Source organism: Phacochoerus africanus, chromosome 15 (genome assembly GCF_016906955.1).
Source record: "Phacochoerus africanus isolate WHEZ1 chromosome 15, ROS_Pafr_v1, whole genome shotgun sequence".
Taxonomy (NCBI): Eukaryota; Metazoa; Chordata; class Mammalia; order Artiodactyla; family Suidae; genus Phacochoerus; species Phacochoerus africanus.
This window is the reverse complement of record NC_062558.1, coordinates 64319837-64333802: the sequence shown is the minus strand read 5'-3', so window position 1 is coordinate 64333802 and position 13966 is coordinate 64319837. Positions and strand designations below refer to the sequence as shown.

Here is a 13966-nt window from a genome sequence, read left to right as displayed (position 1 = left end):
GATCCTTAGGATAATGATCTGTGAACATCACACAAACTGAAATTCCCATCTTGATTCCACTGATAATTAATTAGCTGTGTCCCTAACAAAGCCTTTAGTTTCTCTAAACTCATAGAAAACTGATGGGTAACAGATGAGCTACTATAGGTAATGTTCTTAGCACAATGTCTGATAGGTAAGAACTGCTCAGTAAAAGTTAGTCATAGACATGGCTGCCACTTACAGTTGTGCAGTAGAGCAAGGGCCTGGGCAGAGATCTTGCCAGGCCATCTGCTCTGACGCTGGCTTTTAGAACAAAGGGGGCAGTTTTATCTAATTTTTTTCAAAGCTACTGTCTGGTTGCCAAGCCATATACCTGCAGGGCTAGTGGAAGCCATATACCAAGTGGACACCCTTCTCCAAATTACAGGAGAATGCCAGCAGGGCTAGTGGAAGCTCTGGTCATGGTTGATGATGGTTACCCCATCACTGCCACCCTGGCAGGAAATAATAAATAGATATCTAGACTTCCAAAATTGGGACTTCTGACGCCAAATCTGGTTGTTGTTCTGCAGTATGCCCTTGCTCCTGTATCTTCTCAAATGAAAGATGCCAGTGGAAGTGCTTTGTGTTGGAACAAAAGGTGACAGAAATGTCAGCTGCCATTTAAATTTTCCATTATGAAGTCAAGGTACCTTCCTAGTTCTTATATGACTTAAAAGGATGTGGTATGTATTCAGGAAAAACTCATTGCAGAAGAAGGTAGAATCCAGAGTCATTTATGTCACTAACAAGCTCAGAAAAGGAGGTATCAATGGTTATGCTAATGAAGCAGGTGTGCCAGCAAAGCTCTATCGAAACAAGAGGCTAGAATGACACAAAGGACAGTTGGCCTGGGTGTGAAGAACCTGCCGTTATCACTAAGGTATCATGTGGCAGGAGCAACTTTTCTCTTTGGCAGCAGACATAGATCTTGTCCGGGCACTTGCTAATGCGTGTATTCTCCGGGGGGAAAAAGATATCACCAAACAAAAAATGTTCATTTCTCTCCCCACAAAAACATCATCTTTCAAGTGCACCAAATTGAATCCACTTTGTTTCATTAAAACCCTACCTACCTTGGTTTTGAGCTAAACTCACAAAGTTCATTTAAACAGGTTTAAAATTGTGCCTTTGGGTGGGGGGTTGGGGAGGGTTGGATTAGGAGTTTGGAATTAGCAGATACAAACTGTTGTATATAGAATGGATAAACAGGAGTTCCCATCATGACACAGCAGAAACGAATCTGACTAGGAACCATGAGGTTGTGGGTTCGATCCTTGGCCTCGCTCAGTGGGTTAAGGATCTGGCATTGTCGTGAGCGTGATGTAGGTTGCAGACATGGCTCAGATCCCAAGTGGCTGTGGCTGTGGCTGTGGCTGTGGCTGGCAGCTGTAGTTCCAATTAGACCCCCAGCTTGGGAACCTCCATGTGCTGCGGGTGTGGCCCTAAAAAACAAAAACAAACAAACAAAAAGAATGGATAAACAACAAGGTCCTAATGTACAGCACAGGGAACAATATTCAATATTCTGTGATAAACTATAATGGAAAGGAATATGAAGAAGAATATATATAGAATATATGTTATGTATATTCATATAAGTATATATATTTATATATCATGTATAAGAATATGTTTAACTAAATCAATTTGCTATATATCAGAAAATAACCTTGTAAATCAACTCTATTTCAATAAAATAAAATAAAATAGTGCCTCTGAAGTCAGACCCCAAAAGGGTGTTGTGTAGTTTGTGGTCATGTTGGACCTGGCAGTGGTATTTGCTAGTAGAAGAATCCTTTCTCCTTAGAGGACTTAAGAATTGAAGAGCTTGAGAAATGCTCTGGTCCTGTACCATCCAGTACCATAGCCACTAGCTCTGCATGCACTTGAAATTGGGCTAGTATGAACTCAGATGTGCTGCAAATATAAATAAAATACCCCAGATTTGTGAAGACTTAGTATACTCCAATATATAGCTCATTAATAATTTTTACATTGGTTGCTTGTTCAAATGGTAACATTTTGGATATACAGAGCTAACTAAAAAAAACTGTTAAAAAAACAATTTCACCTGTTCCTTTTTTTCTTTTTAGTGTTGCTATAAGAGAATTTAAAGTTATATATGTGACTTGCATTATATTTCTTTTAGACAGCACTACCCTGGACAGTGTGTAGATTTTGTTTCACATTTATTAGGTCTAAAATTTATTTGGGTTTATCAGTCAAAATCATTGCCTCCTCATTATCACAAGCATGCTCTGAAGATACATGAATTTTGTTATTTTAAAATACCAACCACTGTATTGGAACAAAATGTTGCTGCATTTATCCAAAGAATGTTACAGTACTAGGAAAATATTGTCTCACTTGTTACTGTTACTTAAGGCTCAGATGAGAGTAAATGAGATTTTAAAGTCATACATTATAGATTAAATACTTATATATATTTTATTGTAATTGAAGCAGGAAAGGAAAAATTAATGCTTATTATATAACAAAATAAATATCATAGTTTATTGTCTAGCTAATCAATCATGTTTTAGAAACAGACTTCTCAGTTAGAAATTGCTACTTTGGTTCTTTTCAGTTGAACTTGTTTTTAATTGATCAACCACGAGACCAAATTAATCTTAAGGTGTCAAGTTAGGTTGCAGAAGCAGCTGAGCACCAAAAAGTGAAATATGTGGCTTTATGTTGTACACAGCACCATCTGCTGGAGAAATCTATTAATAATTTTGAAAAATTCTGCAGGAAAAAGTAAAAATTAAACTTAACCAAATCAAGATTGTGGTTGGTGTGTAAAAAAGAAAAAGAAAGGAAAAAAGTATATGAAAAACTACTAATTAAACCATAACTATATAAAATAATTTGCTTTCAGTCCGTTGCCATAAAATTGTCATTTTTAAAATTGGTTGAATAATATCTATCTAATGTGTGCATAAACTTCCTACCTACTAGTCAGGGAATGAGAAGGGGACCAAAATAGATGAACATTAATAATGCCTAGTTTTATAAATGTCTGTGTGTATGGATTTGCTAGCAATGGCATGTCTTTATGAAACACTAGTGGACCAAAAATGACATAGGACACCCTGACCCCTGTGTCAGACAAAGTAGGGCCCTGCACCCTCCAAGGACAGTGAAGGGGTCTGAGAGAACTGTTGTTAGCCTCCCATTTAGTGCTGATGTGAATAGAGGTTGGTATGCTGGATACCAAGGGCCCAGGGCACTTTTGTGTTTTTTTGCACTTCTGGGTTGCTGATTTCAGTGTTTAGCTTTAAAACACGATATATGATCCTGATTTTGAAGATAGGATTATATTCATTGTTTCTGGTCTGGATAGGTAACAATGGTTAGACAAAGGGTTTGAAGAAGGTTAAAGAAGAGGGCTATTTGCCTGAAAGTCATGCCTTTTTATTTGCACAAATAGAAAAGTAAGCAGATGGTTGTCAACTTAAACTCAACCTAAAAGTTGAGAGTTAAGTTTTTTCGGGGGGCAAAATGAGGACTATAGCTCTGAAATACCTCTCCAGAGAGGTAGGGGGGAAGGGCAGTATATATGTGATTCTGGTGAAGAAGCAGGAGATACATGCAACCAAGCATGTATTTTACAGAAGCTTGCTGCTAGTCTGGTGAGGGTCACCACTAGTCACGAGAAGCATGAAGGATTTTAGCGCTTTTCTTGATACAAGAAGATGCAAGAATTGGGTTCATAAAATCTTCTGAAAATACCTATCTGAAGACCAGTTCTTCCAGTTTTCTCAGAGCACAGAGGGCCTCACTCCTCATCTCCACCCTGAGCTCCTTTCAGGAGGTGTTGAGGGTCGGCAGCTACAGTGGCTCATTATTCAACCTGTATAGAGATGGCAAGTGCCAATCTCCAGATCACAGGGTGGAAGGACAGTTTTCTGGAAAATGACATGGAGAAGCAGATGCAAAGAATATGAGGCTTCTGCAGTGATGGAGGAAAACCTTGGGATGATTATTCCATCCTGGCCAAACATGCCCTATCTCATTTTTCTTCCCTCAGGAAGCCTTCCCTAAGCCTCAGTCTAAGGCAGATCCACCTGGTAAATACGTCTACCACCCCGGCCTGCCCTCTTCTGTTACAAGCAACTTGAACTTTGCTCTCTTTCTTGGCAGACTGTAAAGTCCATGAGGGCAGCATCTGGCTCTCCCCGGTGATGGTTATTACACCCAGTGCATATAACGGCTCTTAGCAGTGTTGTCATTCGACAAATTAGAGCGGCTGAGGGAATGAAAAAATGAATGATGTGTATCCAGGCGTGTGCTGTCACTCTTGGTGATACATTTCCTCAGTAAACTGGGGACCCATACCCAAGAGAGAAAGCAACTGTCTAAAAGAAGGGATGCCACAACCAAAGGAGGAGAGGCGGTCTGGGGGCCAGGGGAAGGGCATGTAATGATTAGAAATTAGTTTTATAACTTTAAGATACAGGATCATCAGAAATCATGTGGATTGCTAAAAGTGGAAGGAAAAACAGGTAAATCATTGTTTCCAGATCTTTGGCATCATTAGCACTCGGTTATCTGTACAAATCTGAATAACAAAGAAAGTTCCTACTTTGTTTAGTTAAAGATGTAAAATAATGGGATGGATGGGGAGTTTGGGGTTAGTAAGTGAAACCTCTTCCATTTAGAATGGATAAACAATGAGGTCCTGCTGTATATAGCACAGGGAACGACATCCAATCTCTTGGGATAGAACATGCTGGAAGATAGTATGAGAAAAAGAATGTATATATATATGTATGACTGGGTCACTGTGCTGTACAGCAGAAACTGACACATTGTAAATCACATTTAAAAAATCACTTAGGAGTTCCCATCATGGCGCAGTGGTTAACAAATCCAACTAGGAACCATGAGGTTTCGGGTTTGGTCCCTGCCCTTGTTCAGTGGGTTAAAGATCCGGCGTTGCCGTGAGCTGTGGTGTAGGTTGCAGACGTGGCTCGGATCCCATGTTGCTGTGAATCTGGCGTAGGCTGGTGGCTACACCTCCTATTCGACCCCTGGCCTGGGAACCTCCATATGCCACGGCTGCGGCCCAAGAAATAGCCAAAAAAAAAAAGACAAAAATAAATAAATAAATAAAAAATCACTTAAAAAAAGGATGTAAAATAATGCTGATTCAGACAGACATATATCAGATGCCAGAATTCAATAAGAATATGGGGTAAATTACTAAAATTATGGGAGCTTTCTATATGGTCTTTGCAATTTTCTGTGAATGTAATTATTTCAAAGTAAAAATTGAAAAGGTTCCTACTATGTTTATGTTGAGGAAGAAGGGTCAAATTATATCATCTGAGGGCTTTTTTTCCTGTAACATCATGGGTGAGCTTGTTACAAAAGTTGCATATTCAGATGGAGCTGAACTTCAAAGAAATGAATATCTACAATTTTCTGAGATATTTCGAGTGAGTATACTACAAGTGCTCTATTTTTCCATATATTCTACAAGCCAGAGTTAAATATTATACATTTATCTTTTATTTACTTCATCTCCCCCAATTTACCTGATACTTGACTTTCTGTGAATGGTGAGATTTTCTTTTAGAAATAGAATGAAATTAAAATGATAGCAATTCAGGGTTTTTTTTTTTTTTTTTGGTCTTTTGGCTATTTCTTGGGCTGCTCCCGTGACATATGGAAGTTCCCAGGCTAGGGGTCTAATCGGAGCTGTAGCCACCGGCCTACACCAGAGCCACAGCAACTCGGGATCCGAGCTACATCTGCAACCTACACCACAGCTCACGGCAACACTGGATCCTTAACCCACTGAGCAAGGACAGGGACCAAACCTGCAACCTCGTGGTTCCTAGTCGGATTTGTTAGCCACTGAGCCATGACGGGAACTCCAGCAATTCAGATTTATACGCTTGTAGAGATACACAATAGAGACACTGTGATTAAAAAAAAAAAAAAAAAATCCAACCTTAGATCTACCACAGACTGGTTCCGTGGCTCCCCTCGTCTCCAAAGTTGCATGACATTGGAAAGAATACATAACCAAAATTATTATGTGAACTGACCTGTGCTAATGGTTGTGTGTGATTTATGTGTCATATCCACCTCAGAGGAAACATCTGATTTTTTTTTTTCCTGTCTTGTTAGGGCCACACCTGCAGCATATAGATGTTCCCAGGCTAGGGGTTGAATTGGAGCTGTAGCCATCGGCCTACACCACAGCCACAGCGAAGCAAGATCCGAACCTACACCACATCTCAGGGCACCACCAGATCCTTAACCCCTCTGGGTGAGGCCAGAGATCAAACCTGCAACTTCATGGATCCTAGTTTCTGCTGAGCTACAATAGGAACTTGTTTATGCTGATATTTTAAGCAAGTAATGCTGGACTCAGAGTTCAGGAACTTGTCCAAGTTCCAAGCCCACTGGTTTGAGAGTTGGATTTGAACCCAAGGCACTTATCTCCAGTGACTGTCCACAGACCCATGCTAGCTAATATGCCCTTTTGAATTCTGACTTTCCAAGACTCCATTTTTTCCTGTTGCTCAGTATCAAATACTCCATCATCATCATCATTATTATTATATGGTGGCACCTACAGCATATGGAAGTTCTCAGGCTAGAAGTCAAATCAGAGCTGCAGCTTCCAGCCTATACCACAGCCACAGCGACACCAGATCTGAGCCCCATCTGTGAGCTATGCTGCAACTTGAGACACCCCAGGTCCTTAATCCACGGGGTAAGGCCAGGGATTGAACCCGTATGCTCGCAGACACTATGTCAGGTTCTTTACCTACTGAGCCACAACAGAAACTCCATTAAATACTCCACTCTTTTTTTTTTTTAATGATTTTTATTTTTTCCATTATGGTTGGTTTATAGTGTTCTGTCAATTTCTATTGTACAGCAAAATGACCCCAAAATACTCCTTTCTTAAGAGCAAGCTAAGCAGAACATTCGCATGACCAGAAGCTAACCCCTAGATATGGAAATCATCCTCTATAAAACCTTGAGATTTTATTCCTGCGATAGACTGTTCACACTCAAACCTGACCAGGTCACCAACAGCCTTCAGAAAACAAATCCCGGGCAGGAAAGAGTGTCATGGCCCCATTTGCCCAAGTAATCAAGACATTTAATGAGGTGTATGGAAGAGTGAGACAGAACTAATCAGGATGATCATTTGAATGCTCTAAGAAGAACTCATTTAGTGGGAACCTGATTTCTGCCCTGTCGGTTATGATTCATGCTATTATGACCTTCATAACCATTGATAAGTGCAAAGCATTTTATGATCCTTATTACTCTGTTGCAGAGTATCAGTTACAGAGAATGCTATCCAACCTTTTACAAATAAACTGAGTTCCAGGTTGCCTAAGAAATTTATCATTAATCAGTGAGGCAAGAATGCTGCAGGCCATTAACTTCCATTCCTTACACAGCAGAAAGTGCCACGGTAATCAGGGTTTTCTGCTCCTGGGGTGGGCCAGTAGGAAGTCAGGTCACCTTTTGGACCAGGGTGTTTGCAGATCTATCCATTACTTATCCATTATCAGCCACCACCCATGTGCCAGCTAGTAGGCAAAGACTCTGTATTAAATAGTCATTGAGGAGTTCCCCTCATGGCTCAGTGGTTAACGAATCTGAATAGGAACCATGGAGTTGCAGGTTCGATCCCTGACCTTGCTCAGTGGGTTAAGGATCCAGCGTTGCCATGAGCTATGGTGTAGGTCGCAGACGTGGCTTGGATCCCAACTTGCTCTGGCTGTGGCATAGGCCGGCGGCTACAGCTCTGATTCAACTCCTAGCCTGGAAACCTCCATATGCCATGGGAGCAGCCCAAGAAATGGCAAAAAGAAAAAAAATATATATATATATATACACAAAGAACAAATGATAACCAGTCTCAATTACTACATCTATTAGAGAAAGATTTTAAAAATTAGGCAGTCAGAACTCCCTCATGGTGTAGTGGGTTAAGGGTTCAGGGTTGTCACTGCTGTGGCTCTGGTTGCTGTTCCCTGGCCTCAGAACTTCCACATGCCATTAGCACAGGAAAAAAAAAAAAAAAGTTCCTGTCGTGGCTCAGTGGTTAACGAATCTGACTAGGAACCATGAGGTTGCGGGTTCAATCCCTGGCCTCACTCAGGATGCGGCATTGCCGTGAGCTGTAGTGTAGGTCACAGACGTGGCTTGGATCTGGCATTGCTTTGGCTGTGGCATAGACCAGCAGTTACAGCTCTACTTAAACCCCTAGCCCAGGAACCTCCATATGTTGTGGGTGTGGCCTCAGAAAAGACAAAAAAAAAAGCCAATAATTTGGTATGCAAAGTATGAGTCTCATTAATTCCCAATTGATTTCTTATTCACAGGGTACTAATTGAACACTTTCAATGTGCCAGGCCTCAACATCAAACATCATTTAATGTCATGTAATTTAACCATGGTTACTTCACATTTTATGAAGAGAAAATCTGACTTTAATACATATTAATAATATATCGAAATTGTAAAATAAAAAAAAAAAGCCTTGCCGTAGGGTGCTCACAATACTTAGTAACATGGCCACACATCAGGGCTTCACAATAACCAGCTGCTGTCAAGGACACTTTCCTCATTTCCTCCTGCAGTTTTCTTTAGCCAGTTAGGTCTTTTTTTGTTTGTTTTGTGTTTTAATTTAATTGAAGTAGAGTTGATTTACAATGGTTGTGTTAGTTTCTGCTGTATAGCAAAGTGATTCAATTATACAATTTTTTCCATATTTTCCATAGTTTATTACAGGATACTTACTATAGTTCTCTGTGCTATACAGGACTTCACTGGTTATCCATTCTATATATAACGGTTTGCATCTGCTCATCCCCAAACTCCCAGTCCATCTTTTCCCCATCCCTCCTCCCTATTGGCAACTATAAGACTGGTCTCTATGTCTGTGAATCTGTTTATGTTTCATAGTTAAGTTCATTTGTGCCATATTTTAGATTCCACATATAAGTGATATCATATGGTATTTGCCTTCCTCCTGACTTACTTCACTAAGTATGATAATCTCTAGGTATATCCATGTAGCTGCATTTTTCATTCTTTTTTATGGCTGAGTAATATTCTATTGTATATATGTACCACATCTTCTTTATCCATTCACCTGTCAGTGGACATTTAGGTTGTTTCCATGTTTCTAGCTAGCCATCTAGGTCTTTAATTGCCTGTTTTCAAATGCTGAGCTAAATCACTTCATTATTGTATTTCAGTTTCCTTTTTTTGAAAGCAAGACACTGAGAAAAAAATGTGCTTGAGTTGAATCCACATTAAAATACTAAGTCTGTTATATTAGTTATTATATTCATCTCTATTACATTTATTATTTAATACTAGCATTAGTATTACCTATGTAATAATATATGAGTATGCATTCATTATAATCTGTATAATTTTCTTCAATCCCCCTCCCATAATTTTTATATAAATTATATGAATTTACACATAGACATGGAAAGATGTGATTAGTTCCAGTTACATTTTTCTGACTTTTTTATTAAATACGCCTTAGAGTGTTACATATTATAACATACTTCTACCCCCTTCTTTTTATCCTGCATAGTGTACCATAGTATGAATACATCATAAGTCATTTAACCTCTGTCTATTGATGGCCAGTAAAGTCCTGGAACAGATTTTAGGTCATAAGAATTCTATAGTGACTTGACTGGTTTTCACCTCCTCGTCTTGCCTCCTCACACTTTCCTACTACCTGCGTTGTTTATTTTCTTATTTACATAGATATTCTAGAGTGTAATAGCCTCGCCTTCAACTCTAGCTCTTATATAAACCACTATTTAAATAATCGTTTTTGTCTTCTTACATTTCTATTAACTTTTATTCTCAGAGGGAAAAACTTAAAAGTATTTTAAGTACGCATATGTACAGAAAGTAATCTGGTTAAGGGAAAACATCTTTTCTCCATTTCATCAGAGGAAATATGAATAATTCAGGAAGGTGATGTGTGTACAATCCTACTTAAAAAATGGTGCATTTGAGACTCTAATGCCTAAAATCCACACATTAGGTATTCCTTGAGGTTGAGGCTTATCTTTAAAGTGCCTGTTAAGGAGTTTCTGCTGTGGTGCAGTGGGTTAAGGATCCAGCATTGCTGCAGCTCTGGTATATGTTGTTGCTGCAGGTCAGATTTGATTCCTGGTCTTGGAACTTCCATATGATGTGGGTGTGGCCAATTTAAAAATAAAAAAGGACCAAGATTCTGTTGTTGTTGTTGTTGTTGTTTTGTTTGTTTGTTTGTTGTTGTTGGTTTTGGTCATTTTAGGGCCGCACCCACAGCACATGGAAGTTCCCAGGCTAGGGGTCAAATCGGAGCTACAGCTGCCGGCCACGCCATAGCCACCGCAACACGGGGCCTGAGCTGTGTCCGCAACCTACACCACAGCTCGTGGAAACCCTGGATCCTTAACCTACTGAGCAAGGCCAGGGATGGAACCTGCATCCTCATGGATGCTAGTCAGATTTGTTTCTACTGAAATACAGTGGGAACTCCTCCAGTTCCATTTTTGATCTTGTTGACCTCTGTTTCTCTCCTAGTTGACAATTAATTTGGTGGTGGTGAATCTATAAAATGAGAAGATGTCACTGATCTGTTTTGCCATTCTACAAATTTCTATTTAGATTGTACAAATTTCTATTTAGCTTCCTCCACCGCCTCAGCCTGTGTCTGATAAAGGAGGCAGATATGTTCATAGTGAGGGATGGTAGGGCATGTGCTGTATGTATCAAGGGTATGAAGAGAGGCTTATGTGAGTAGCAAAGAAAAAAACAAAACCAACAGCCTTCCCTGAAGCTGGGGAATTTTCCCTTTATTTTATAGCCTTACTAGGAGGTGGGTGTGCCAGGAGACTGTATCTTGTTTGAATTGGTGTCTTCGTATAAATTATTAGGTTTGAACATTTTAATATGTTTATTGTCTGTTTTCTGTGAATTGTCTGTTTATACAGTTTGCCATTTTCTTTTTTCTTTTTTCTTTTTTTTTTTTTTTTTTTTTTGCCCTTTTAGTGTCATACCTGTGGCATATGGAGGTTCCCAGGCTAGGGGTCAAATCAGAGCTGTAGCTGCCAGCCTGTGCCACAGCCACAGCAATAGCAATGCAGGATCCGAGCCGCATCGGTGACCTACACCACAGCTCACAGCCATGATGGATCCTTAACTCACTGAGCAAGGCCAGGGATTGAACCCGCAACCTCATGGTTACTGGTCAGGTTTGTTAACCACTGAGCCACGATGAAAACTCCTAGAGTTTGCCATTTTCTATCAGCTTTCCTGTCATCTTATCAATGTGTAGCTGCCATTGGTATTGAGCATATTATTGTCATGTGTGGCTAGTATCTTTCCCAGCCTAGCTTTTGTCATTCAGGTTTACTATTTTTGTCATAGAAAGTTTTATGTTTTTATAGAGTTAAAACTGCTTTTTAGGCCTCTAGGTGTCCAATTTTAAATGGGAAAGTTTCCCCTATCCAAGGCTAAAAGATATTCTCTTGATTTTTTTAGGGTAATATTTTCACTTTTTAGGTAATTAAGTCTCTTGTCCAGCTGGGATCTTGATTAATATATGAGAGAGAGAGTGATTTAGCTTTGTTCTTCCAAATATATTTTCAGTTACCTCAACACCATCTTTTATTTATTTATTTATTTTTGCTTTTTAGGCCCCGCACCCGTGGCATATGGAAGTTCCCAGGCTAGGGGTTGATTTGGAGCTACAGCTGTGGGCCTGTGCCACAGCCACAGCAACTTAGGATCCAAGCCAAGTCTGCAACCTACTCCACTACTCACGGCAACACCTGATCCTTAACCCACTGAGCAAGGCCAGAGATCAAACCTGCGTCCTCATGGTTACTAGTCGAATTCATTTCCACTGAGCCACGATAGGAATTCCCAACACCAGCTTTTAAGTAAACTGTCTTTCCCCGACTGAATTGAAGTTTAAATGTATAACTAAGTATATTAAATATATGATACACATATAAAAGCAGATATATGGACTTACAAATGTACTAGGAGTTCCCACTGTGGCTCAGCAGTGGCAAACTCCACCAGTATCCATGAGGATGCAGGTTTGATCCCCGGCCTCACTCAGTGGGTTAAGGATTCCGTGTTGCCATGAGCTGTGGTGTAGGTCAGAGACGTGGTTCAGATTCCAAGTTGCTGTGGCTGTGGTGGAGGCTGGCAGCTGTAGCTCTGATTTGATCTCTGACCTGGGAACTTTCATACGCTGTGGGTGTGACCCTAAAAAGACCAAAAAAACCCCCCTCAAATATACTATATATGTATATACATATATAAAGTTGAATCTATTTCTTGATTCTCTATTTTTGTCTTCCTGACCTATTTTTCTGTTCTTCTGTATTTCTTATATTCTTATACATCTCTCTATAACTGTTTTATTGTGATACTTTCAGCTTTTTTTTTCCTTTTTTCTTTTTTTTTGCTTTTTAGGACCACATGTGCAGCATATGAAAATTTCCAGGCGAGGGGTCAAATCAAGCTGTAGCTGCTGGCCTATGCCACAGCCACAGAAATGCAGGATCTGTGACCTACGCTACAGTTTATCACAACACCAGATCTTTAACTCACTAAGCAAGGCCAGGGATTGAACCCGTATCCTCATGGACACTAGTTGGGTTCATTACCACTGAGCCACAATGGGAACTCCTGTTTTTAAATCTTATAAGATAAATTCTCCCTCACAAATCCTCTTTTCCAAAATACTTGGCTAGGCTCAAATACTACTTTGTAAGATTTTTGAAATCATTTCTTTCAATGAAACCTAGCAGAATTCTGCATGGAGTTGGGCTTTGAAGGAGCCCCGTTTGGCTGCACTAGAGGAGGTGGACCAGAGTCAGGGGAGGTGGTGACGGGGCGGGTACTCTCATATCCTAGGCAAGTGGAGACATGGTCTGAATAAGGGGGTGGCTGGAGAGCAGGCCATTTCCAAAATAGAATCAATTGGACTTTGACCTTTAGATGTGAAGTGCAAAGAAAAGTCAGTCATTGCTGTTCAACTGGAGGACTGGGAAGAGTATAAACCCTCCATCAGAGTGAGGGCTGCAAGGCAAGAAGTAGGTGTGGGGATGGACCAAAGCGAAGAAGATGTGACCACTTGTGAACAGGTTGAGTTTGATACCTAAGGGCCACTGAGGACCAGACAGCAGTTGGTCCTGATGGTACACATCCTTTGGGTAACTTAAAAATATTTTAAAGGAGCTTTCTGATAAAGTTCTAGAGCCTTTCAGACAGGCTGAAATGTTTATTCCCTTTCTTGTGGGGCTCTACTTTTTTCTGACTCATTCTTACTTTGGGCAGCTTGTGGGCAGATTATTGCAAATAATCACAGAATTAAAGTATCCCTTCTTGAAGCATAGAAGTTTGTCCAGATGTGGTGAAATGCCAGTTTCTGAAGATGCTTATTCCTCTTCAGTAGAAATAGTTGTCTACAAATACTCTACATGAATAGCTTTATAACATCACTGCGATGCTTGATACTGAGGTCACTGTGGTTTTCTCTTTATCATAAAAAATCCATTTAGACTACTAAATCTAAAGAACTGTAGTCAAAGTTACACGTCTGCTTGACTCAGGATATTGTATGAGTAGGTTTATTCTCATGGCTTTTTTCATTCATTTCTCTTTTCAGAACTTGATAGCCCAGAAGAGTTAGGGAAGAAGCGTATCTGCAGGATTATCACTAAGGATTTCCCGCAGTATTTTGCAGTGGTTTCACGGATTAAGCAGGAAAGCAACCAGATTGGTCCCGAAGGTGGCATTCTGAGCAGCACCACTGTGCCCCTTGTCCAAGCTTCTTTCCCAGAGGGTGCTTTAACCAAAAGAATTCGAGTGGGCCTCCAGGTAATGTTCACGAAACATTGTTTTCCTTGGTGCACGCAGCGAG

The 13966-nt window shown here is 40.1% G+C and overlaps 1 protein-coding gene across 5 annotated transcripts in view; it reads left to right on the top strand.

Annotated features, from left to right (window-relative positions):
• Window positions 1-13966, top strand: part of ANK3 (ankyrin 3) — a 775194-nt gene that overhangs the window by 702685 nt on the left and 58543 nt on the right. For all 5 annotated transcript variants that reach the window (XM_047762801.1, XM_047762799.1, XM_047762798.1 and 2 more), the window contains one exon: window positions 13712-13923. In XM_047762801.1, the coding sequence (XP_047618757.1) occupies window positions 13712-13923 (212 nt within the window). The remainder of the gene's footprint in view (window positions 1-13711; window positions 13924-13966) is intronic.